Source organism: Narcine bancroftii, chromosome 5 (assembly GCF_036971445.1).
Source record: "Narcine bancroftii isolate sNarBan1 chromosome 5, sNarBan1.hap1, whole genome shotgun sequence".
Classification (NCBI taxonomy): domain Eukaryota; kingdom Metazoa; phylum Chordata; class Chondrichthyes; order Torpediniformes; family Narcinidae; genus Narcine; species Narcine bancroftii.
This window is the reverse complement of record NC_091473.1, coordinates 163132710-163160486: the sequence shown is the minus strand read 5'-3', so window position 1 is coordinate 163160486 and position 27777 is coordinate 163132710. Positions and strand designations below refer to the sequence as shown.

The window sequence follows — 27777 nt, the reverse complement described above, 5'->3', positions numbered from 1 at the left end:
ACCCTTCCTAATCAAAACATTATATCAAAATATTTTTTAAAAACCCTAATAATCAAACCCCTTCCTCTAAATAAGGCAAACTTGCATATCTAATCTATGCAGGAAACGAAGGATGACATTCAGAGACTAGGCAGCGTTGTTTAGGAGCTTCCTAATTTGTTAAATTATGTTAATACTCCATCAATAGACCCTACTATTTTAATTGTAAAAAGACTTATTATAATTTTCTCAGTGAGAAACTTGTTAAGGAGTTGTAGAGTATTACAACATGGAGATAGACACTTCAGCCCAACTTGTCCATGTCAGCTGATTCGCCTACCAGAGCTGATTTCATTTGGCCTATAAACCTTTACCTATCCTATCAAAATACCATTTCAAGTACAATCGGATGATAAAAAATTTGAACAAGTACAACCCGCCGTGCAATCACACATACAGATATTACAGGCCAGGAGGTATATATGTATACAAAAATAAACATTGTAAATAAATAGTTAAGTATCAAAGGGTTTTCTGAAGTTCATCAGATGTTCAGCAGAGTCACTGCACAAGGGAAGAAACTGTTTCTTAGCCTGGTGGTTCTAGCTCTGTTATTCCTGTATCTCATTCCCGATGGGAGTAATGGAAATACACTGTGTGAAGTGATAGGTATCTTCAATGATTTTACAAGCCTTCTTCAAACAATGATCCTAGTAGATAGCATCAATGGGAGGGAGTGTGGAAAGAGACCTTAGTGACCCTCGTGGTCCTCCGATTCAATGCTCTATAACAACCATACCATACTGTAATGGAGACAGCCAGGAGACTCTCAATAGATAAGATGGTGGCTATTAGCCTTGCCCACCTCAGTCTTCTTGGGAAGTGCAATGGTTGCTGTGCCTTCCTGACTCATGAGGAGATATTTATGTCAAGGATAGATAACAACTTAAATGGACTCCAACGAACTTGATGCTCTCTACTCTCTCCGCCAAAGAACTATTAATGGAGGGTGGTCAACCCTGATCTGCTGAAGTCCACAACAATCTTATTTGTCTTGTCCACAATGGGACTCGGGTTATTATTCTCGCACCATTTCACAAGATTTTCCACATCTTCTCTGTGGTGCAATTCATTATTGTTGTTGGTGAGGCCAACCACTGTTGTGTCATCTGCAAAGTTGATATCTCTGGGGCTGGATCTGGTGTTGCAGGGTCAGTTGCCTGAATTAGAGCGATCTGAGCAAAAGCCCTGAGGTGTGCCAATGCTCAGCGTGATGGTGCTCCACATTCTACTGCCAGCCTAGATAGATTGTGGCCCTGCTGTGAGGAAGTCCAGAATTCAGTTACAGGGAAGGGTGTTGAATCCCTGTGAGTTTACCCACCATCCTCTGGGGAACGATCATAAGGAACACCATGGTGAAGTCAAAGAACAGCACATGAAGCATCATTTTCCAGGTGAGCCAGGATGGAGTGAAGGGATAGGGTGTAGCATCATCAGTGGAACTGTTCAGTCTGTAGGTGAAGGTGCACTTTGTGTTCCACCACCAGATTCTCAGCATCTCAAAATAATAGAGGTCATTGCTGCTGAACAGTGGTCATTGAGGCCTGTTACTGTTGTCCTCTTTGAAACCGGGATGATGGTAGCTGTTTTGAAACCCGTAGGGACAACAGACTGCTGTAGTGACATGTTGAAGATGTCCATAAGGTCCTCTGTCAGTTGGTCTGCACAATCCTTCAGTGTCTGACCAGGTATCTTGTCTGGTCCCGCTGCCTTATGTGGATTCACCTTGGATTGGGTTATCTTCACTCTGGTTGCAGCTATGCATGCAAGAGGTCCATTCATCAGGGGCACACAGCTTTCTTCAGCATCACCCTGTATCCTCGCCGAACTGTGCATAGAAGCTGTTCAGTCAGTCCCAAAAGGAGGCATTGTCTTAAGATTGTCTTGTGGTCTGTAATAGTTTTGATCCCTTGCCACACATGCCTTTTGTTACCAGTTTCACACAGCTGTCAATGGATCTTCTGTGCATACCCATGCTTTGCCCTCTGGATTGCACGGGAGAGTTTTTAGCCCTGGCTGATCTTAGTGCCACATTGTCTCCTGTCCTGAAGGCAACATCCCAAGCTCTGAAAAGTGCCCAGACCTCTGCATCCAACCATGGTTTCTGGTTAGCCCTGGTTGGAAACATTTGATCTTGGTGAAGTCCCCAAAGCAACTACTGATGCAGCCAGTCACTGAGCTCATGTATTCGACATTTACATGATCATTGTCAGTGGCTGCCTCCTTGAATAGTCTCAAAGCAATCCTGACCCCCCACCCCCAATGCCACACACTGATTTCCCTGTGAACTGGCTGAGTTCGCTTTGCTAGCAGGCTGTCCACTGGGGTTAATTGGACTGATATATGGTCTGAATATCCAAGGTGGGGGTGAGTATCAGCCTTCTGCTTAACTAGAGTTGCTGATGTACCCCTAACCCCTCTGGGGTTAATAGGACTGATATATGGTCTGAATATCCAAGGTGGGGGTGAGTATCAGCCTTCTGCTTAACTAGAGTTGTTGGTGTACCCCTAATCTGGGGTGTTCTCCCCTCTGGTGGCAAAGTTGACGGGCTGTTGAAACCATGAAATGGGTCCAGTGTCTCTGGGAGGTGCACTTTGATGTGTTCCACCACCAGAAGCTCAGAGCATTTCATAATAGTAGAAGTCATTGCTGCTGAGCAGGAGTCATTAAGGCCTGTTACTGTTGCCCTCTTTAAGACTGTTTATAGGTTGGTATCATTAGTCACCAGCTACAATCATGCAACCATCAGGTGGGATGCCTGGTTTTCACAGATGGCACCATAAAGCTCCTTTATTGCTTCACCTTCATTCACCAAAGGCAAACAAAAACTGCAGTCATTTGTGTGGCCATGAATTTCTGGGGCAGGTTGAAGGGCCTGCATTTTATCATCAGGTACTCTATCTTTGCTAAGCATAAGGTCATTCCAGCAGGGTGGGGGGGGGGGGGGTCTGTGCCTTTACACATAAAGGCACAGACAGACCCCCCACCTTGAGTGTTGCCAGAAGCAGCAGCATCTCCGTATACCCTGAGGGAAATATGACCATCTCTCTGGATCACTGAGTCAGGAATGGTGTCACCAGAGCACAGCGCACAGCAGCCTTGCAGTTTTTTTCTGGTTCATGTGTATTTCAAATGTTGTAAACCGCTTTCTATGACATCTCATTCCCAATAACATTGGACATTAAAGATTTTGCTACCTGAGCACTTTTGGGTGTTTTTTTTTTTGGCTGCTGATCATGAAAATCACCTTAAAAATTTTCCTAACACAATATGTCAGCATCATTTTGCGATTAAACATGTTAACTCAATTCAAGCAAGATTAATTAAATATTTTCCAACTGCCTATGTGATAGAGCAAATCTGAAATTATCTTTGCGTTCAGCTGGAAGTTGTCTGTTATAATCCCCAATTTCTTTTCAGGAACCAAACTTTTTTGGGGGGGAAAAAAGTTATTGTCCAGTGTAATCTTTGTTTCCAATTGAAAGTGGGTAATTTGTTGCTTAATTCACAATGTGTATAAACACCTTTGTGTAAAGACGTACATTTTAGCTCCATCTAATTGCAAAGCAAGTCTTTTTATTCAAAAAACATCAAGATATTTCAATGTTTCTAGACTCACAACTATCTGTTCCATTTTACTAAAATATTTCTCTTGGCATTAATGTTCACACTCCATCAACTTCTTGGTATTTACTTCTTTATTTATTTAGACATACAGCAAGGGATCAGGCCATTTCGGCCCAAGAGTCTGTGCTACCCAATTAATCTACATCCCAGTACGTTTCGAATGGTGAGAGGAAACTGGACCCCCTGGGTAAAGACACGGCAGAATGTACAAACTCCTTATAGACAGTGAGGGATTTGAATCCTGGTCCTGATCGCTGGCGCTGTAAAGGCATTGCGCTAACCGCTATGCCACTCGTGCCACCCAAATGTTTTTTTTCATTTGCCTAAATGTGACATTGTGATCCAGTTAAATCAGTTTCCCTAATGAAGTAGAATGTAAAACCAATTTACAGTGTCAAAAGGATGTTGGATTTACACTGAAAGAACATACAAGATTTTGTAAATACATTTAGTAACTAGGATGAGAACAGCTCCTCCTAGAATCAGTACTGGTGTCTATTTGTGGATCCTCAATAGGTGGGTGAAGTCTTACATGGATACTTTTCTCTATATTTACCATTGAGAGGGTTTTGGTAGTTAATGAATTAGGTAATAGAACAGTGAAGTCCTGGAACATATCAACATTATGAATGAGGAGGTGTTGACACCGTTGAGGTGCATAAGTGTGGATCCATCCTTAGGGCTTCACCAAATGCTTCCCAGGACATTACAAGGAGGAAAAGATGAAAGCTAACGTAGCAATTGCTGAGTCCCTGGCCAAAAAAAAATATACCTGAAGACACATGTTGTGCTTTAAGAAGGGCTGGAATTTCTTTCTGAAGAGATGACCAAGAAAATTGATGAAGACAGAGCAGAAAAGGTTGTCCACATGGACTTTTTCAAGGGATTTTACAAATTGCCACATGGCTGGCTGGTCCATAAGGTTGGATCGCATGGGATTGAGGATGAGCTGGGCCATTGGTGGGAGGAATGAGAGGATGCTGGTGGAAGGTAGTTTGTCGGAGTTGAGGCCTTTGCCAAATGGTGAGTACATGGATCAGAGCTAGTTACACTGTTGCTCATAATGAGCAGTCTGAATAAGAAAATAGGTGGTATGGTTAGGGATTTTGCAGATGACAAAAATTGGTAATATAGTGGATCATGAATCAGAATTTATTGTCATGAACATGTCACGAAATTCATTGTTTTATGGCAACATCACAGTGAAAACATTTATATAAACCACCTTACCAAATAACTAAAATAATGCAAGAAAAAGGCAAAGTAAGGCAGTGTCTGTGTGTTATTGTTTATTCAGGAATCTGATGGCAGAGGGCAAGTAGCTGAGTGCCTTTTTCCCCCAGTGATAACAGAGTGAAGGGGACATGGCCTGGGTAGTGAGGATCTTGGAGGTTCGGAGCTGCTTTCTTAAGACCGGTTCTTGAGATGTCCTCAATGGAGTGAAGACTGGTGCCCGTGATGTAGTTGGCTGAGTTAACAACCCTCCAGTTTTTTCTTGTCCTGAGTGTTGGCACTTCCATACCAGACAGTGATGCAACCAGTCAGAATGCTCTCCATGGTGCACCTGTAGAAGTTTCTCAGAGTCTTCAGTGACATACTGAATCTCCTCAAACTCCTGAAGAAGATCCTTAAAAAATTTGCCTATCACCTGTAACCCATGTCCTCTCACCCAATCTCAGTGGGGAAAAGCCTGCTTGCATTTACCTTGTCTAAGCCACTAACAATTTTGTTTAATTTTATCAAATTACCCCTCGTTCTCTAACACTCTCAGAGAATAAACTTCAAACCTTTCCCAATAACTCAGCTCCTCAAGTTCTAGCAACATCCTTGTAATTTTTTTCTGCACTCTTCCAAACATTGATATCTTTAATATAATGGTGTGTAATTTACTGGGAAAGGTTCTAAGAAGCAGGATCTTTCTGTATTTGGAGAGATAAGGGATAGTCAACATGACTTTGTGTATAGAAAGTCTTCTCTCATGAATTTGAGTTTTTTTGAAAAGGGGTCCAATGGGGTTGAGGAGGGAAGAGCAGTAAACATTGTCTACTTGGACTTTAGCAAGGATTTTGACAAGATCCTACATAGTTGGATACAATATTGGGTTGGAGAAAGGAGTTTGAAGGTGATAATGAAGGGTTGTTTTTCAGACTGGTGGGTTGTGATTACTGGTGTGCCACAGGGATCAGTACTGGGTTTCCTGTTGTTTGTTATCTATATAAACCTTTTGTGTAAGACCTTAAGACATAGAAGCAGAAATAGGCTATTCAGCCCATTGAGTCTTCCCTACCATTTAATTATGAGCTGATCCATTTTCAACACTTCCGGCTTTCTCCTCATAACCTTTGATGCCCTGTTAAGTTTGCACATGACTCCAAAATTGATGATGTGCACAGCAAAGAAGATTGTCCAAGGTTACAAAAGGATTTTGATCAACAGGGAAAGTGGGCAAGTAATGGCAGATGGAATCCAACATAGATAACTCTGAAGTAATGCATTTTAGGAAGTTAAACCAAGACATTGTGTTGTGGAACAGAGAGACTCTGAGGGCACAAATTCATAGATCCCTGAATGTAACAATAGGGTCCAACAAATTGATGAAGAAGGTGTATGCCATGCTTGCCTTCATTGGACAGGTTATTGAGTACAAGAATTGGGGCATCATGTTACAGCTATCCAAGACATTGGTGAGGCAACACCTCCAATAATGTGTGCAGTTCTGATCCCTAAACAATAGGAAGGATGTGAATGGGGGTGAGTGTTCATGGGGTCAGAGGGACATTGTTTTAAAAAAAAACTGGCAGAACTCTCAAAGCTGTTCTAACACAATGCTTCTGCGGACCTGTCGAAAGCGAAGACCAGTGCTCCCCTGCAGGGACATACCACCAATGGTTCCCTGCAAGCTTTAAACAGCCTGTTAATGGAGCCATGTATAATTTAAAATTCTGCAACAATGGGGTCTTGGCCAAAGGTGGCAGTGCCTGTGTTCATCAGTGGCCTCAAGATGTTGCAGACTCCAGGGGAGCAAAGGACTGGTGCAGAGCAACGTAATGGGGAGAACACCCACTGTTGAGAAGATGAAGCAGAAGAGACGACTTCAAGGTCAGTGACCACAGTAGTGGACCAGCGAGGGCTCCGCTACTTATGGACACATGCAGGCGGTGAGCTGTTGGCCACCTCCGGGAGAGGAACTCGCATAGGCCACGGGTGACTTGAGGTCAAAAATCTCACACCAGGCTGTGTACTGCTGGAAACTGACTCATGAAGAGAAGGTATCAGAACGAGGATTCAATTGGATGCTGAGGGCAAGGAGGATTCCTGAAGGGCTCTGGGTGCTGAAGGTCTCCTCATCCATTTGGAGGGTTGGATCTGGGATTTGAGTTTGAGCTGAACTGGGGGGGCTTTGTGGAGCTGCAGAGGCTGTGGGAGCGGTGGAGGCAAATCCATGGAAACTCGGTGACTCGAGGGGGATCTCTCTTTTGCTTCTCTGTCTCTGACAGTAAGGCGTTCCGAGCAATGTTAATGGTAATGGCGAAATTTTGTCTGCCTTATGGCAGACTAAAGGCAATTTTATGTAATATTGTATTTCTGCAGTGGGAGATTAACTTTTAGGCTGAATAGACTTAAGCCTAAGGGCCCAAGAGCAACAAAAAAAATGGTTCAATTGAGTGTACAGTACTTTTGCATATTTGTTTCATATTGAATATCATAAATATTACAAATACTATTGATTTCTAAATTAGGCTCCAAACATATAAACATTTAGAAGTAAGGCTTTTAGTATTTAATACTGCAGCTGCGAGTTTGTGTTTATCATGACGACGTTAACATGCACGTATACTGGTTAAAGACAGGGAACAAATCCTGTTGGAACATCAATGCCAGTATTGTGAAATCTATAAAATATGACGGTAAACAAAAAGGTGACTTTTGTAACTCTTATGTTTTACTGCTTCCTTACAAATGGCGAGCAGGTCAGGAGAAGTTGGCTGTGCTATTCTCCAAGCACGGGTAAGGTATTCTGTTTTAAATGAAAAGTGTTTTCAATTGGAGTGCTTATACATGATGTACATTATACATAGTATAATGATATAAGTTACTTAACAAAACCTAACGTCACTTTATTCTATTCAACGAATGGTGGGGCATGGGGGCAAAGTCAGGGGAAGTCTTTACTAAAACTCAGCCTAGGGGCCCAGATGGTAATTAATCTACCACTGCATTTCTATTTTATTACATGGCAATAAATATTGGGGTGTATTAGTCTAGAGAGGGTGCAGAAAAGATTTATATGGATGTGTCTGGGACTGGGGAGTTTGAGTTATGAAAAGATACTGGACAGGCTGTGATTATTTATCCTGGAGTGAAGAAGGTTAAGAGGTTTATAAAATCTTGAGGGACATAGGTAAGGTGAATGATCACAATTTTTCCCCAGAGTAGGGAAGTCTAAAACTAAAGGACATGCTTTAAAGTAAAAGGGAAACGTGTTTAAGCAGCCCTGAGGAGTAAGTCTCCTACATGAAGGATGGTGAATATATGGAAGAAGTGGTGGAGGTAGATGGAATTACAACATTAAAAAGACAAAGAACAATTCTTAAATGCAAGTCACCAGTGGTAAATGTGTCTGTACAATGCAATTTCATAGCTCTGGTCCATTGGCTTGCTTTTAAACTTTGTAATTTCAAAATTGACCAAATAAGCAATTAACAAAGTCTGTTGTAGAGGATTTGTTGCCAAATCCATGACCAAGCTTCTGAGGGAAGTAGGAATCTCAGAGCAATCCCTCAGAAAGGCAATTAAATCTCTCTCTGACTCAGCTAAAATGAGCAGTCACGGACTCTGTCTGAACAGGAGGGATCCTATCTGTCATATGTTTAAAAGGCCAAAACACCCAATGATACCAGGGAATACAACTGAAGATGTGTCTGATACCATATAAGATTCCCCTGTGGTCATCCTCCATTATTGTATTTGACTGTATCTATGAGGGAGGATCAAATTAACCAATACTGAAATGTCAGGGATTGTAATACCTAGTTTTATAAATCAACCAGACAATGTGAATGATCTGAGGTTCAATTTTGAACCTTTTTTTAAAAATAAAATTAAGTTATAAATTGTCCAAAGCATCAAATGTACTTATATTTCTGAAAACCTTCATGCATAAGACCATAAAGCAGAAACATTTATCAAAAAAATCATAATCAAAGTTTGGGTGATGCAAGCCTCATGAGGCCTAGCCATTTGGCCAGAACCCTGCTCATGTTTACTCTTAAAATTGGAAGTTTTAGTCCCACAAAGATTTGTTGTGGGATCAAGTTTTAAGTACCTGTACTTTATCAGTATGAGTTGAATAATGAGATGTGTTTGTGTTGGCATGCTTGGGATAGATGCAACTGAATGGGAAAATTCCTTTAAATGTTATATGTTGCCCATGGGGCTTGATGGAGTGATTCATGAAATCAAAAAAAAAGAAAGAGAATTCTTGTTTCAACCTATATCTGAACTTTAAATACAATTTAAATACAAATAAATCAGAAGACCTTGCCCCATTGGGAAATATTTAATTATGTTGTGTTTTCATTTCTTTACTGAATATACAGACTTGGAGCTTACAAGCCTGTTCTTTATTCCTTAACTATTGAAGTAATTACTTGCAGCTGTCAGTTTGTAGCTGAGGGGAACAATTAGGGAATTTCCTGTCGTTGACTATAGTTGTTTTATATTGATAGTCAAGATGTTGTTTTGTTCAATCACAAAATCGATGCAATAATTTCAATATTTTTTTCACGGTGTCATAATGAATTTTTCCCCTTGAATGGGTTGTAATATTTTTATCTTTATTTTTATATTAAAGGCCAAATTGTTCAAATAAATCGGATTGATGAGATGTATGTCTGTGATTAACAATGCATTCAAGTGATTTAAATTGTGAATGTTTATTCAAGACATTAATAAGAATCATACTACTTGTGAATTTTTATCTATTCAAATTATTTTCTCCCCTCTTTGATCCTTGCTGTGAATACTGAAAAGTTTCAAATCTTTTGGGATTAGCTTTGTTCGCTTAATGTTTGTGTGTTTTACCCATGTAAAAGACCGCCCGTTATTTACTTCTCCTTGGCATCTCTTAGCCTGGATAGTCAAGTCAGTCAGATATTCCAGAAATGTCTATCCCCTTGAGCTTTTTTGAACTGTTATGCCAGAACTGTACATCAACTCCGCATGTTAAAATTCTGCCCTAATAGTTAACACATTTTAGTCAAAATGTTTTCTGCTTCTGTTTTGTATTTTGGCTTTTGAAATAAATTTTATGTACTAATGTAAACCAATGAATAGTTTAAATTGATGCTGCCTTGTTCTTGATAAAATTGCACAACAAATCATCATCTCTGTAGGCTTTAGAACATGAGATACAGAAACAGAAGTGGGTCATTGAGCCTACTCTTGCCAATCAATATTTTCCATAACTTTCATTTTTTGCACTCACCCCACATCCTTCTATTCCCTTAATTCCCTTTGGGTGGCACGGTTGGCATAGCAGTTAGTGCAATGCCCTTATAGTGCCAGCATTTGGGACCATGCTGTCTGTAAGGAGTTTGTACATTCTCCCCTATGCCTGTGTGGGTTTTCCCTGGGAGCTCTGGTTTCCTCCCACCATTCAAAATGTACTGTGGGTGTAAGTAAAATTGGTGGCATGGACTCATAGGCTGAAATGGCCTGTTAACCTACTGTATGTCTAAATTTAAATTTAATATCTAAGCATATGTTGATCTCTCACTTGAAAATGTTCAGAAACATACATACCAGTCCTCTTTGGTATAAAATTAGAAAGATTCACTGGCCTCCAGTTAAAGATGTTTATTCTTTTCTCTCAGCTGAATGCTAACTCTTTATTTGGAACTCTGACCCCTGGTTTCAGGCACCCAATCTTGGGGGCCATTTTCCTTGCATCTGACCATCTTCCTTCCTTCCCTGACCAGATTTGTAAAAAAATGTATATTTCACTGAATTCTCCTGTCATTTTTTCTAATCACAAGTAGAGTATAGATTGAACTGATCAATTGCTCCTCACTTGGTCAGTGCATCATCCCAAGGATCAATCTGATGAACCTATGGCTTTGTTTACTAATTCTTAATTTGTCTGTTATAAATGACTCAGATGACCTGGACCTTCATGTTGGATTTATTTTTTGATCCTGCATTATGCTGTTGTGGCATTAAGATAAATTTAACTTGGTTACTATTTTTAGCATGACATCCAAAAATAAATTTTTTGAGTATTTCTTTCAACCCCCAGAATAATCTAGAAATGGGAACAATCTTTATAAAAATTTACTGCCCCTGTTTGCATCAACTTCCAGATCAAGAATTTGTATGTTTAAGAAATAAAAGGGGAAAAAAGTAGGTTGAACAATAACCATTGAATAATAGATAACATGGACAGGCAGAGGATAGTGTGTAAATCAGGGCTGAAGAAGTCGGGATAATTGGACTGAAAATTTAAGTAAAATGTGACAAAACTGAATTTTGCGTTCATGCACCGAGTTAGAGTGACGGATGATTAGGATTTCAATGCAGAATCTGGCATGTGTGAAAGTTGAAAATGTGTTGTAATGACATCTCCGGATTGAAAGGCTTGGACAAGATTCTGTTAGGTAATAGGCAAGTAGAAGGTGATTTTGGCAGTGAAGTGTTTTAAGATGTTGATGTCTGGGTTCAACAAGATATCAGGATTATGTACTTTTGTTTAAGAGTATCAAACATTTCGTAGAATAGCAAATAAATTCTCAGGACCATACAAGCCACACGTTTAAAGTGATTGGAAATGTATATTGTGCCTGGCTCGATAATTATAGTCAGATATAGATTGAATGTCACTAATGGAAATCCTTTCCAATCCTATTCACATTTGATTCCCTTTCTTGGACAAGTAGCAGCTCTTTATTTCTTGTACTTCTTTATATCTTTTAACCTCCTTTTTTGTCATTGTTTACTTCGACAATGACAATGTGAAATGTTGGCTAATTTCCCAGTTCAATTAACCGACTGTTATGGGATGAGTGTGAGACATCCATTGGAAATGCTGGCATGAAATTTTCTCCACTTTAGTTGAAGTTTCATCAGACTCCTAAACAACAAAACTCAATCGGAGACGTTCAAGGATCCTTACTTTGCACATTATTTATTACTGAATAATTTTTTCTGCTTTCCACAGTCAGTTCATTTACATTTATTTGTTTACATTTCTCTCTTGTATGTGTATCTTAGTACAACTTACACTACCGATAACTACCTAGCGCTTAGGGAAAAAAAAATCTCAGGGTTGTACGTGAACTTCTATGCTTCAGCATTCCTTCAGGAAATTGCTCGATTGAGGAGTACAATATTAATTTATAACTCAATAGAAACTCTGGAGGCTGATATTTCATAGTGAGATCTGATCTGTTTGCACGACTTGCCTTCTTTGAACCCTTTTCACTTTACAGATTACTCAATATATGCTTTTAAGGCTGAACGATAAGCAGGTGAAATTAAAATTGCAGGCGATTATCGAATATGGCCTCCTCAGAGAGACCATGTGTTGCAGATATAGATTTGAGCTCTTCGATAATGTTATCCATCATGCAGCATGGGTCATGTTTTATCTCAATACATTTAGAATAAATGTCCATCTAAAGGAGAAAATTTCTCAGACTGTTCTGACAGTAGCTAATGTTGACATGCTAGAATGGCCTGGGGATCGGTTTCACATTTGGTGTCCTTGCTGCAAGTGATCTGCGATTTTGGCAGATCGTACATTTGCTGAGTCTGAGTGAAAGAATTTGTAGTTATAAGTAGAAGTACATTGTACAGATGCATGGTGGATTTGCTTCCAGGGCTTCACTGCCTCTACAGCCTGTTCATTCCATTGGCAAACCTGAGCTCCCAGATCTGAATCTCCAATACATTTCAGCACCCGAGGCCCCTTTTGGAGCCATTCTTGCCCTCAGTACCCTCTCAAATCCTGGTTCTGATACCTGTATAAGTCCTTCTACTGCTGAGCCTCTCACTGGTCCACTGCCTTTGTCACCTTCCCCATAGGATTATCTCAAAGGCTTCTCCTCAGCAGGGTGTATATTCCCACTGCTTTTGTCCTACACCAGTCCGCTCATCCCTTGGAGTCTGCAACGTCTCGTTGTATTTCATTCAAGAGGGGTTGCTAGATGTACTCTGGAAATTTCATCAACTAATTTTCTTTCTCATAAATTGCACGATTTGTTTTCAACTCCCATGTAAAAAGAATGAAAATCTCAATGTGTTTTGAATATTAACACTATGATTTCTCTTCTTGGTTGTTCACAATTGGAGACACAAGAATTTTGTTGGTTATTCTAATGGTGTATTAAATTATTGTTTGGCGTGGTCATTATTTTAGCTGTAACCTACTTAGAAATTTAACAATACTCAATGTTCAAGGTACACATTGTCACATTTGTGGCCCGAAATGTGAAGTTAATAAAACATTAAACACAAGTTTTATCAGGTAAACTTCTTAGTGTCTTTTTATTCTCCGGTTTCCTTTGTTCTCCTGCTTGTGTTTCTATCTCTCTCTCATACCACGTGACTTCCGGTACATCTCATACATATTCATTATCATGACATCCCTCCTTTAATCAGAAATAAACTTTACCTTCACTTACCAATATCCCTCGGAAACATAGAAAGATCGTAACTAATGGTAATACTATAACTCAACTACATAAAATTTACTTCCTACAGCACTCATACATGCACTTTATGATATAAGATTAAAATACTGTCCCAAAGGTCTTATTAAAACTATGGCACAAAGTCTTCGTATCGTTTGGGCGGTTTCCGGTTTCGTTTCGGCCTGCTTGCGATATTGTCGTCGCTTCTCGGTTGTTCACTCTCGGCATCGGAAATACTGCTTGCCACGGCTTCGGGTGTTTCTGGCGCTCTAGTCACTTCATCAGGAGTGCTGGTAACTGCCTCTGGAACATCATCAGGTCTCTCAGTTTCAGCATTTCGTATTGGGCTTTCAACCTCTTCGCTCGATGTATCTCTGGACTGGTACCTTTTTACACTTGATACATTTCTCTTATACAGGACTCCAGTCGGAGACTTTTTTTTTTGAAATTTATTTATAATATCTCCATACATTCATTTCAAATTGACTTAGTATAATATTACATAATAGATACTAAATAATTTTCAAATTTTCACCCCCCCCCCACCTCCCCTAACCCCTTAGGAAACCACCTTGTGGTGGTTAATTCCCAAAAACCCAAATGGGTGTGGTATAAACCACAAGTGGCATATGACTTTCGGGAGCAGAAGTACCACCCCCTCCCCCCCCCCCCCCCAGGCAGACAAAATACACGTATAAACCAAAAAATCATAATTTCTTATATCCATAAAACCCCGGTCCATCAATTTAACCAATCTTATTCATAAACTCTTTTTTTTGAAAATCCAAACTTGATATTAAATTTTGCACCCTTTCCACCCTCCCAACACTGAGTTAAACATTGTTTACAATCAATAAAAGTTTTTTTTTATTTTTTTTTCAAGTCTTCCTGAATTTCATCCACTGAATTAAAAGACCTCTGAACATCTCAGTTCAACACCGAATCTTCCATTCTTCTCAGTCTCAAGTTGAATTTGTAGCTTACTTTCAAAAAAAGTTTTTTTCAAATCTTTTAAAATTTTCTTGAACATAATTCCTTCGGTCTTGATCTTCTAAAGCATCAATGTTATTCATAAGTTCTTTCTTCTGTGTTTCCCAATTTAATACCAAATTTTCCACTTTGTCAATCTTCTCAATGTTAAGTTGAAATTATTGTTTATTTTCAAGAAAAACATATTCAAAATTTTTAACTCTTCTTGGACATTGCTCCTTCGACTTTAATTTTATAAATCATCAATCTTGTTCATAGTTTCTTTCTACTGAATTTCCAAATTTAATAATAAAGTTTCCGTTTTTTCCAATTTTCTCAATATTAAACTGATCTTGTTGTTTAGTTTAAAAAAAAACCTTTTCAAAACTATTAAAATCTGTTTGCAATGTATGCATACTCACAGATAATAAATTCACTCTTCCAATATTCCATCCAAAAAAAATCACTGATAAACCTTATTGCAGGTCAAGGAGTTCCATATATATGTTTATCTTCAGAAAATATTTCAAATATTTCAAATCAACATTCGTCGCCATCTTTCAAAAAGGAGTCCGAAATCAACTTTAATAAGTTCTGTTCTTGAGAAAATTCCAGCACCAACTCCGGCTCTGTCTGGGCAAATAGGTCAAATTTCTTCCAAAGTCAAAGAATGTAATTTTGTTCTGCATTTATAAATAATAAATTCATCCTTCCGATATTCCATCCAAAAAAAATCACTAATAAACTTTAATGTTATCTGGATTTTTAAAACTCACGGGCAACCAATGCCAATTACTGCAATTTATCTTCATAAAACATTTCAAATCAATATTCATCACCATCTTTCAGAGGGGTGTCCAAGGCCAGCTTATCTGACAGTCCAATTAATGAGCTCCGTGCTTAAGAAAATTCCAGCCTTGACTCCGTGGTTCTGTCTGGGCAAGTAGGCCGAGTTTCTTCCAAAGTCGGAGAGTGTAGTTTTGTTCTGTATTTGAACTCTATTTTCCTTAATCTTTGTTGCCATTTTAAACTAAAAACAATTGATAAACAAAACAAAGACTGTTAACAGAAAAGAAATATTCTTAAAACGGGTATTTATATAACTGCCTGGGGGAGACTGGGAATGCACGTCCGCTCCCTACGCCATCTTGCCACGCCCCCCCTCCAGTCGGAGACTTGACTGTCACCATACTGCCACTTCTGGATTCGACAGTATAGGGTTGATGGTAATAAGGTGTGTCTAGCTTACCACCAGTTTCATGCCTCACTAGAACATTATCTCCTGGCATGATGTCTGAGTACTTGGCTCCACGTTTCGAATCTGTGTACAGCTTTGCTGCACCTTTCTTTTCAGCATCGTGGTCCCTCATCTCCTGGTCGTCTCGGATTTCCTTTATTTCTGGCATTCAAAAGTGTCTTAAATGTTTCCCAAACTGCGGGACCAGCAGTGAAAAGAAGTAACGCCCTTCTCTGCACTTTTTGTTCAACTGTACCGGTATCTAGAAATAGGCCACGACTGTCGGCATAGGATTCAAATTCTTCCAGCCATGCCTTCCACTTCACACTTACAGTGCTTGCATCACCCGTTGGGTCAAAATGAGCAATTCCACTATGTGTTAGAAAGTCACCGTTTGCACCAGCCATGAGGAAATATTCCAGCCCCAAAAGTACTGAGTCAAAGAGAAAATTCTTATCACCTTGAAGTTGTCTGTAAACCTCTGTAATCTTGTTTAGTCTTTAATTTTCTTCAAGCTTCTTTCATCCTCGTCGCCAATGTCACATTTGTGGCCCGAAATATGAAGTTAATAAAACATTAAACACAAGTTTTATCAGGTAAACTTCTTAGTGTCTTTTTATTCTCCGGTTTCCTTTGTTCTCCTGCTTGTGTTCCTATCTCTCTCTCATACCACGTGACTTCCGGTACATCTCATACATATTCATTATCATGACACACATGGCTACTAAATCAAACTTATATATTGGAAAGAACTTTCCTTGTCAAAATAGAGAGGGTAATAGATATCTGAAGGATGGGGGAAATAAATCTCGAGAATGGGGCAAAAGCATGCAATTGTATTATATTCTGGTAATCTAAGAAAGCAAAAGAGACTGAAGATGCTGGAATCTGGATAAAGAAACACCATTTTGAAAGAATTCAGAGGGTTAAGGAGTGTCTGTTGATGCAAAAGGTGCAAGTGTATATTTTGGGTCAGGATACGACATGAGACCATGAGATGTAGGAGCAGAATTGAGCTGTTTGGCGCATCATGTCTGTCCCACTATTCAAATTTGGCTGGTGTACATTTCCTCTCAACCCCATTCTACTTCCTTATCCCTATAACCCTTACTCATCAAGAACCTATTATCCACCACTTCAAATAACTTGGCCTTCACAGCTATATCTGGCAACGACTTGCACAGATTCGACGTGATTTTAACTTTATAGATAATGACTGGGACTCTCATTCTGTAAAGGGGACAGGTGGCTTAAAGTCCGTCAAATGTGTTCAGGAAAGTTTTCTAAATCCTTGGTTCTAGTGATCCTAATGCCAATAGTTTCAAGATAAATATGGATGGTAGGTCTGGGCCTCGGGTTGAGATTTTAAATTGGAGGAAATGAGAAAGGATCTAAAAAGGTGGATTGGGCTAGGTTGTTTTCTGGCAAGGATGTGCTTGGTAAATGGAAGCCCTTCCAAAGTGAAAATTTGAGAGGACAGAGTTTGTAGGTTCCTGTCGTGATTCTTCTTCTTTGGCTTGGCTTCGCGGACGAAGATCTATGGAGGGGGTAAAAAGTCCACGTCAGCTGCAGACTCGTTTGTGGCTGACAAGTCCGATGCGGGACAGGCAGACACGATTGCAGCGGTTGCAGGGGAAAATTGGTTGGTTGGGGTTGGGTGTTGGGTTTTTCCTCCTTTGCCTTTTGTCAGTGAGGTGGGCTCTGTGGTCTTCTTCAAAGGAGGTTGCTGCCCGCCAAACTGTGAGGCGCCAAGATGCACGGTTTGAGGCGTTATCAGCCCACTGGTGGTGGTCAATGTGGCAGGCACCAAGAGATTTCTTTAGGCAGTCCTTGTACCTTTTCTTTGGTGCACCTCTGTCACGGTGGCCAGTGGAGAGCTCGCCATATAACACGATCTTGGGAAGGCGATGGTCCTCCATTCTGGAGACGTGACCCATCCAGCGCAGCTGGATCTTCAGCAGCGTGGACTCGATGCTGTCGACCTCTGCCATCTCGAGTACTTCGACGTTAGGGATGTAAGCGCTCCAATGGATGTTGAGGATGGAGCGGAGACAACGCTGGTGGAAGCGTTCTAGGAGCCGTAGGTGGTGCCGGTAGAGGACCCATGATTCGGAGCCGAACAGGAGTGTGGGTATGACAACGGCTCTGTATACGCTTATCTTTGTGAGGTTTTTCAGTTGGTTGTTTTTCCAGACTCTTTTGTGTAGTCTTCCAAAGGCGCTATTTGCCTTGGCGAGTCTGTTGTCTATCTCATTGTCGATCCTTGCATCTGATGAAATGGTGCAGCCGAGATAGGTAAACTGGTTGACCGTTTTGAGTTTTGTGTCACCCCAAGTCCAAAGCCCGCTGCGCAGCTCAGACGGCAAAGTCCTCCTCAGCGACAAGATCTCCATCCTCAACCGATGGTCAGAACACTTCCAATCTCTTTTCAGTGCCAACCGCTCAGTCCAAGATTCCGCCCTGCTCCAGCTCCCTCAACAGCCCCTAAGGCTAGAGCTGGATGAGGTTCCCACCCTGGATGAGACATATAAGGCAATCGAACAACTGAAAAGTGGCAAAGCAGCAGGTATGGATGGAATCCCCCCAGAAGTCTGGAAGGCTGGCGGCAAAACTCTGCATGCCAAACTGCATGAGTTTTTCAAGCTTTGTTGGGACCAAGGTAAACTGCCTCAAGATCTTCGTGATGCCACCATCATCACCCTGTACAAAAACAAAGGCGAGAAATCAGACTGCTCAAACTACAGGGGAATCACGTTGCTCTCCATTGCAGGCAAAATCTTCGCTAGGATCCTACTAAATAGAATAAAACCTAGTGTCGCCGAGAATATTCTCCCAGAATCACAGTGCGGCTTTCGCGCAAACAGAGGAACTACTGACATGGTCTTTGCCCTCAGACAGCTCCAAGAAAAATGCAGAGAACAAAACAAAGGACTCTACATCACCTTTGTTGACCTCACCAAAGCCTTCGACACCGTGAGCAGGAAAGGGCTTTGGCAAATACTAGAGCGCATCGGATGTCCCCCAAAGTTCCTCAACATGATTATCCAACTGCACGAAAACCAACAAGGTCGGGTCAGATACAGCAATGAGCTCTCTGAACCCTTCTCCATTAACAATGGCGTGAAGCAAGGCTGTGTTCTGGCACCAACCCTCTTTTCAATCTTCTTCAGCATGATGCTGAACCAAGCCATGAAAGACCCCAACAATGAAGACGCTGTTTACATCCGGTACCGCACGGATGGCAGTCTCTTCAATCTGAGGCGCCTGCAAGCTCACACCAAGACACAAGAGAAACTTGTCCGTGAACTACTCTTTGCAGACGATGCCGCTTTAGTTGCCCATTCAGAGCCAGCTCTTCAGCGCTTGACGTCCTGCTTTGCGGAAACTGCCAAAATGTTTGGCCTGGAAGTCAGCCTGAAGAAAACTGAGGTCCTCCATCAGCCAGCTCCCCACCATGATTACCAGCCCCCCCACATCTCCATGTCGTGATTAAAGGAAAAGTTAAAAGGCATAATGAACCTTGGTTTTCAGGGGGGATATTTGGGATCTGGTCAGAAAAGAGAGAGAGGTGTATCACAGTTTTAGGCCACAAGGAGCGTGAGGTACTTGAGTATATTTTAAAAATGCAGGAAAAAACGTGGGAGGGAAATCAGGAGGGTGAGAGAAAACATGAGGTTGCTTTGGTGGACAAATTGAAGAAAATCCTCAGAACTTTTACAAGGACACACTAAAAGCAAAAGGATAGGAAGGAACAGAGTCGGGCCTCTTGAAGATCAGAATAGTTAGCAAAATATGGAGCCAAAAGAGATAGGAGAAGATGTTAAAAGCTTTTTTTCGCATTTGTATTTATTCAAGAAACTGGTGCAGAGCCTAGGGAAAGGAGGCAAACACCAAGGTCATGAAACCTATCCAGTGCTTGCTGACTTAAAGTGAATAAAGGTAGATAAATCCCCATGGCTTGACGAGATATTCCCTCAGACCTTGAGGGAGCATGTGCAGAAATTGCAGTGGCCATGGCAGATGTATTTAAAACATCCTTAGCTATAGGTAAGGTGCCGGAGAATTGGAGTATAGCTCATATTGTTTTATTTTTGAAAAAAGGCTCCAAAAATAACCCAGGAACATATTGACCAGTGAGCCTGACATCAGTAGTAGGTAATTTATAGGAGTGTTCTAGGAGATTGGATATACAAGTACAGTATCTGGTTAGTTCTGAACTGATTAAGGAAGGTGAGGATGATAAGTCGTGTTTAACTCATCTTAGTGTTTTTCAAGTAGATTACCAGGAAAGTTGATGATGGAAAGGCTGTAGATGTTGTCTACATGAACTTCAGTAAGGCCCTTGACAAGATCCGACATGGGAGATTAGTTAGGAAGGTTCAGTTGCTTAATTTTTATGGTCAGATACTCTCCTGGTTTCGACATTGGCTTTGTCGGAGAAACCAGAGATTGGTAATAGATGATTGCCTCTCTGACTAAAGGCCTGTGATGAGTGGTGTGCCTCAAGGATCAGCACTGGGTCCAATGTTGTTTGTCATCCATATCAATGACCTGGATGATAATATGGTAAATTGTATCTGAAATTTGCAGATGACATAAAGATTGAAGGTGCAGTGGATAGAGAGGAATGCTTTCAAGGCTGGCAGTGTGATCTGGACTAGCTTGAAAATGGACTACAAATTGGGAGATGAAATCTAATACAGACAAATGTGGATGTTGCATTTTGGAAGGACAAACCAAGGTAAGGCATACATGGTCAATATTGGAACACTGAGGAGTGCATTGGAACAGAGGGATCTGGGAATACAGATACATAATGTCATCCATAATGTTTGTGACAGACACATTTTTCTTTTATTTGCACCTGTGCTCCACAGTTTTTAATTTGTAATCAAACAATTGACATGTGATTAAAGTGCACGTTCTTGATTTTATTCAAAGTTATTTGTATACATTTTGGTTTGACTGTATAGAGAGTACAGCACTTTATATACATAATTTCCCCCATTTCAGGGCACCATAATGTTTGGGGCATTTGGCTTCATGGGTGTTTGTGATTACTCAGGTAACATTAAATTGCTTCATTGGTGCAGATATAAGAGAGCTAGACTTGCTTTTAAGCTTTCAATTGTCTTTGGAGTCTGTAGTTGTCATTTTCCAACATGAGGACCAGACTCCTGCCAATGAAAGTCAAAGAAGCTGTTATGAGACTGAAAAACAAGAATAAAACAGTAAGAGACATTGCCCAAACCTTAGGATTACAAAAACGTCAGTTTCAAACATCATAAGAGTGAACTGGTGGGCTTAGGAATCGTAAAGGGACTGGTAGGCCGAGGCAGACCTCCACTGCTGATAACAGAAGAATTCTCATCAAAATGAACAAAAATCCCCAAATCGGAAACACTCGTCATGTAGAAAGGAATGGACTGCTGTCCGCAGAAGACTTCATGAACAGAAATACAGAGGCCACACTACTAGATGCAAATGACTAGTTAGCCCCAGAAACAGGATGGCCAGATTACAGTTTGCTAAGAAGTATTTAAAAGAGGTTGCAGAATTCTGGAAAAAAAGTTTTGTGGACAGATGAGACCAAGATTCACCTGTATCAGAGGAAGGGGAAGAGCAAAGAGTAGAGGCATAAAGGACCTCCCCAAGATCCAAATCATGCCACCTCATCTGCAAAACATGGTGGTCGGGGTGTTAAGTTCTGGGCATGTATGGGTGCCACAGTTACTGGTATACTTGTCTTCATTGATGATTTAACCATGGATGACAGTAGCAAAATGAACTCTGAGATGCATAGAAACATCTTATCTGCTAAAGTTCGAGCAATTTCCTCCAAACTCATTGGATGACACTTCATCCTACACCAAGACAGTGATCCCAAACGTACTGCTGAAGCAACAAAGGAGTTTTTCAAAGCTAAAAACTGGAAAATATTTGAATAGCCAAGTCAATCACCTGATCTAATTCTGATTGAGCATGCCCAAGTGGATAAGCCCTCGAAACAAGCAGGATGGCTGTAGTAGAATCTTGGTAGAGCATCACCAGAGAAGATATCAGCACCTGGTTATGTTTATGAATCACCGTCTTCAAGCAGTCATTGCATGAAAGGGGTATGCAACAAAGTACTTAACATGACTGCTTTATCATACATACGATTCCTATGTCCAAGATATCATGGTGCCCTGAAATGAGGAGACTTCATATAAAAAGTGCTGAAATTTCTACATGGTCAAACAAAAATATATACAAATATATTTTAATAAAACCTGAAATGTGCATTTTAATTACATGTGAAATGTTTGATTACAAATTTAAAATTGTGGAGCACAAGGGCAAATAAAGGAAAAAAGTTTCTTTCTCCCAAACATTCAGGAGGGCACTGTAATTCCATGAAAGTAAATTGGGTCGTAAAGAGAGCTTTCAGCATCTTGGCCTGAAAACTAAAAGTAATGAGTGTAGGAGTTGGGATGTTATAGTAAAGTTATACAAGACATTGGAGAGACCAAACTTGGAGTACTGTGTACAGTTGTGGTCACTTAACTATAGGAAAGAAATCAATAAAATTGTATGAGTGAATAAAAGATTTATTTAGATATTGCCAGGTCTTGAGGAACTAAGTTACAAGGAAAGGTTAAATGTGTTAGGACTTTATTCCCTGGAACATTGAAGAATGAGGGGAGATTTGATTGAGGCATTCAAAATTATGATGAGTTTGGGTGGAGTTGTAGTTTTTTTTAAAAAGTAGTTAGTTGTAAATCTCCTACTCACTGCTGCATGTACTGTGTGGACCCCAGTCAATAGTACCATCTCTCGAGACTGTTGAGTTGAAGTGAATTAATACCACCCTGTGTCACTTGATTTCTGTTGCTCAATCAGCCTTCTGCTGATCTGAACTTTTCAAATCCAACTGCCTGAATCTCCTGACTCCAATGGCCAGGTGCAGCGTTCAGATAAACCCTGTTGAAATCTGCTACAATAGCCCCTTCCAAGATCACGAGCATTTAGTATGAGTGCAAACAATCAATAACAAGAAAAAAGTAGCATAGCGGATGTATAATATCAAGAGTCCCTTCAGATGTTGAAATATTGTGCATAATAAACTGGCCAGTTTTCCCAGACCTTGTTGTTTTTACAGGTGAAGGTGTTGCAGGTGGAGATGTGTTATCCCCATTAGAGGTAGTAGTATTTCTGCTTACTGGCACAATTGGTTCATTCCTGGTCATCAATGTAGCTAAAACCTCATCCTCTAAATGAGCAACTTTAAGATATTCGATGCTAACAGACTCTCTCTTGCCTTGTATATCGAGAATAAAATACTTGAGAGACCTGCGTATCATCTTATACGGTCCAGTGTATTGCATCACATCTCCGTCACCAACATAGATAAAAACTAGTTAATTGTGAATTTCCTCCTCACTGCTGCATGTACTGTGTGGAACTTCACCCAAAAAGTGCTATCCCTCTGGACTACTGAGTTGAAGTGAATTAATACCACCCTATGTCACAAGATCACTTGATCTCTTGCCCAATCAGTTTTCTGCTGATCTGAGCTTTTCAAATCCAACTGCCTGAGTCACTTGAATCCAATTGCCAGGTGTGCCCTTCAGATAAAATCCCCATTGAAGTCTGCTGCAGAGTAAATGCAAGTAGGTAGGCTTTTTCCATTGAGGTTAGCTGTGATATAAGCCATTGGACATAGTGTTAAGTGTGAAAGGGAAAAAGTTTGGGAGAATTTCTTCACACATAGAGACTGGTGAGACCATGGAATGAGCTGCCAGCTGCTGTGGTGAATGTTGGCTCAATTTTAACGTTTCAGAAAAATTTGGGCAGGTATATGGATGGGAAAGGGATGGAGGGCTGGGTGCAGGTCAGTGGGATGGCAAAATAATAGCCTGGTAGAGACTAGAAGGACTGAAGAGTCTGATTTCTGTGCTGTAATAAGAAACAGGAAGAAGTCTTTCAGCCCACAACATCTGTGCAGTTCTGCTCTGTCAGAATTGAGAGTAAGGATTAGCAAGTAATAACATTACAAGAAAGTAGGATAAGACAGAGACTAGTGGTTCCTCCTTTCCCACTTGATTCCATCTGCTAATTATCACCTCCTTATTGGTTTCCACCTATCACCTGCCCTCCTCATTCTATCTAACCTTTATCATCTACCATCTGGCTCCACTCACATCAGTCTCGATCCTTCCTATGGTCAATGAAACTGGCCATCATTTTTCTTTTTCTGCCCTGATGTTAGGTCTCACCCTGAGGTATCGATTTGAATGTTTTGTCTCTACAGATGCTGCTTGAGATATTTAGTTGATCCAGTATTCTGTCATTCTTTTTTCATTCGTGAATAAAGCAGTGGTCAGTAAACAAATTTACTGGAATGTACCTTTAATGGAAAATAAATAAATAAAACTTTAATAGCAGTTAATTGATGATCAAAACAGCAAACATACTAAAATAATAATTAGAAAGAAGATTTTATTGTTTACTTGTTTTTCATGTTTTTAAATTGTTACATATACAAAACTCAGAAAGCCAAGCACAATTCCAGATAAATAATTAACATTATGTTTCTTCTGCTCCCCTCACCCCTACCCTCTTTCTTTTAGCTTTGACAGAAGATCACGTTGGATCACTTCAGGAGAATAGACTTGAAAATGTCATTCATATACGGAGACGTAGGGAATCCGGGGAACCATACTGGGCTTATTCAGGTATGAGTAATTTCAATAAGAATTATATGTAAAAGATTTCTATTGTGATTAACAGCATGAAAAAAAAATCCTCCCTGTGTAAAATGCCTTTTTTCCAATTTTTAAAAAAATTCTCACCTGAGAAATTTGTTTGCTTCTAGTCAGAATATTTGTTTCTAAAAGTAGACATGAGTCATGTCTTCTGATCAAAGGCCCAATGTGATAAAAATGACTTTTGTATTGATCTTGCCCAAAGAGATGTTCAGAGACAGTGTAATGGCCCTTGTTACACCTGGTTCAAATACTGTGCTTCAAGATGATGAATTTGTACCATCACCCTGACCCCTAACATAAATTTGTGTTGCATGAATTAACTTTACAAAAACAACTGGTTATTATTGGTTTTATTTTACCTTTGCAAGACATCTGACAAAACAAAGTAACAAGGTATTTTTGTCATTTCCACAGTTTGAAATTACAAGTGGTGGTTTTCATGTGTGTTTCTTCCAGCATTAATGATGTGACAAATATCCAAAAAATTGAAGGCTTATATTGAATAGGAACTTGTGTGTTTAATATCATGAGAGACTGCTTTTAAGATCATTATTTTGGACACTCATTTAATTCAATATCACCTTTCAATTTATCTCAGAGAATAATCTAATGGTAAACCTATTTTAATAACCAATAATGCAGGAATTCATTCAAAATAGACAGAACCAGAGGGGAAAATACAGCTGAGGATTCTCCCACATTCATTCTTGTGCACTCTTAATTTTATAATGGTCCAAATACTTTTCAGTTGTTGTTATTTGTCATTGCTTTTTCTAGCAACTTCCTAAATAAATATTCTTTCTCATCTGTTTGTGTTCAAAGAATGAATCAAATTCCTGCAATAAAATTTAAACAAGTTATTCGTACTTTCGATCAAATGAGAAAATTAGATCCTTTTAATATGTTTTGACAATCTTTTTGTGCTTTTTAATAATCGGATCTTGCAAAAAAAAAATCAGAACACATTTCAATTTCTTTTAATTTTAGAACTGTAAGTGCTTTCTTCGCTGACCTCTTGATTCTTGATTTGAACTCTTTGAAAGCTCATTCATCTGGTTCTTGGCCTTAATGTTGAACATGCCAGAACGTGGCCAGTTCAAATAGAATAACTTGCACTTCCTTCCAGGTGCCATTCAGCTAGGTTAACATTTTATTCTTCCCACCCAAGAAGGTGTCCCCATTATTCGTTTCCAAAGCTATGGCACATATCAACTAATTTGTGAAGAAACAGGAAGAGATCTTTCAGCCCACAATGTCTGTGCAGACCATGACTCCAATTTAAACTGCCTATATCATCTTCCATGTTCCTCTTTTCCCTGAGTGTTTACATGCCTGTCCAAATGCCATTTCAACATTGGTCTCATGATTTGTTAATTTGATTTTTAACTTCAACTGAGAATGTAAGTTAATTCATCAGCTTTGAATTTGCCAGTATTTTTTCTTAACATAACTACAGAAACAATAAATTGCAACAAAATTGATGTTACCTATGAGGTCTTTTGTGTCTCTACCCTTCCAGAAAAGGGAAGAGAATTCCATCACGTCACTTCCAACTGCCAAAACTGAACAATTTTCCTGTTGATATTTATTTGCCTGAGGAAAGATGATGATTCTTCAGATCGGAAAAGTTCAGAAAAGATGTTTCATATGCTTATTTTCTTTGTGAATATTTGAGGCCTGTCCCGCATCGGACTTGTCAGTCACCAACGAGCCTGCAGCAGACGTGGACATACCCCTCCGTAAATCTTCGCCTGCAGCAGACGTGGACATACCCCTCCGTAAATCTTCGCCCGCAAAACCAAGCCAAAGATACACAAAGATATTAAATTTTAAAATAGGACAGCCAAACTTATTTAGGTTATGAAGTTTCAAAATGTATTTTGATCATCTATTACTCAGGATTATCTGTGTGCAATTATAATTTTATTGTCTTAGTTTTAGATTTGTTCATTGTGTTATCCTTGCATTTTAATATTTTCTTTTTAAATTGTTGACATCACTGGCAAGACCAGCATTTAATCCCCTTGCTTAGTTGTTCCTGAGAAGGTGGTAGTGAACCACCTTCATATACCAATGCACTCCTCTAACTCACCATGTAAAATCATGGAACCTTGATAGACCCAATGGCAATGCAGGAGTTAGAATCATGTGCCACTGGGAGAAGAAACTGCAGTGGGCTTGTCCTTCCTGCTGGTGAAGATGATAGGTTTAGGAAATGCCATTGAAGTAAACAAAGCAAGTGATTGTGGTACAGTTTGTAGATGATATAGACTACAGTCAAGGCATGGTGATCATGGAGGGAAAACGTATTTAGGGTGGGGTTTGAATCAAGCAGGTTGGTTCGTCCTTTGTGTCAAAGTTCTTGAGTTTTGTTAGAGCTCCATTCATTCAGATGTCAGAGTGTTCCATTATCCAACTGACTTTTTTTCTGCCTTAAAAGCTTTGGGTGTCAGCCAGTGAGTCACTCACCACAGGATATCCAGTCATTGATTTGCTCTCCCAATGCAGGGCTTCTATTGCTAATATTGTTGATTTTTTTTGGTCAGTGGTGATTCCCAGGATATTGACACAGACTTGATAATTAGTAATGCTGTTAAATAAACAATTGGATATTCATGTGATTATGATTTATTACTTGCTATTTGTGAGGCTATTTGCACATTGCTGAGGTTTTGCTACCTGTGACGTGGACTGCTTCATTCCTTTAGGAATTGTAAATGGATTATATATTGTACAACCAGTGGTGATCGTATACATTTTTGTCTGGATAATGGAAGGAGGAGCATTGATGAAATAGAAACTTCAACTGCAATATACTGGGTCAACAACTAGAAACCTCTGCTTTTGTGCTAGGCTTGGCAAATATTTATAGTGAATCTCCTACATGTGTGCACTAGGTAGTAATGCTGCATTTACACCTGATCAGAGATGTGCAATTAGATTTTTTTTATTAACTTGAACTGACAAGTGAAGTGAACCTGCAGAATGAACAGTCGATGAATCATTCTATCTGCCCGAAACCAAGGGAGCAAAGCAGATTAGTGAGATTGTGATATTTATGCCTCAGTGGAGCAAAGCAACGGCTGGCCTTTTGAAGTATCTGTCACTTGTTTAAAACACTGCAAGTACAAAGTTAACTTTAAGTGTGTATAAAACACTTGAAAAATTGAGTTGTTCACCCTCTTGAAGAATGAGTAGAAATTCCTTGAATCTATAAACTTATTTTTTGGAATATCACATTGGTACTTTTTTTGCCAAGGTTCTGACTGATTACTGTAATAAAATTGCAAATCATTGAAGTTTAATTTTACAATTTAAGTTTAAGGTTACTTACCGTAATTAGATAACGGTGGGATAGTGATTGTCACTAGTGAGAACCATTTGTAGCTAAGTAGAATTATAATTATGACATCAGACTGCTGCAAAGTTCTACTCATTAGCAACTGCTTTTTATTTCTTCTTGAA

At 39.8% G+C, this 27777-nt stretch overlaps 1 protein-coding gene and 1 long non-coding RNA gene across 2 annotated transcripts in view; one reads left to right on the top strand and one right to left on the bottom strand.

Annotated features, from left to right (window-relative positions):
• Positions 1-27777, top strand: part of LOC138764115 (receptor-type tyrosine-protein phosphatase gamma-like) — a 735396-nt gene that overhangs the window by 81499 nt on the left and 626120 nt on the right. Inside the window, exon 2 of the mRNA XM_069939515.1 lies at positions 24175-24279. Coding sequence (XP_069795616.1) covers positions 24175-24279 — 105 coding nt within the window. The remainder of the gene's footprint in view (positions 1-24174; positions 24280-27777) is intronic.
• Positions 24110-27698, bottom strand: LOC138764124 (uncharacterized). The gene is made up of 3 exons (XR_011357993.1): positions 27647-27698; positions 25800-25905; positions 24110-25148 (listed from the first exon to the last, which is right to left on the bottom strand). It is a non-coding gene; the product is annotated as an uncharacterized lncRNA (long non-coding RNA).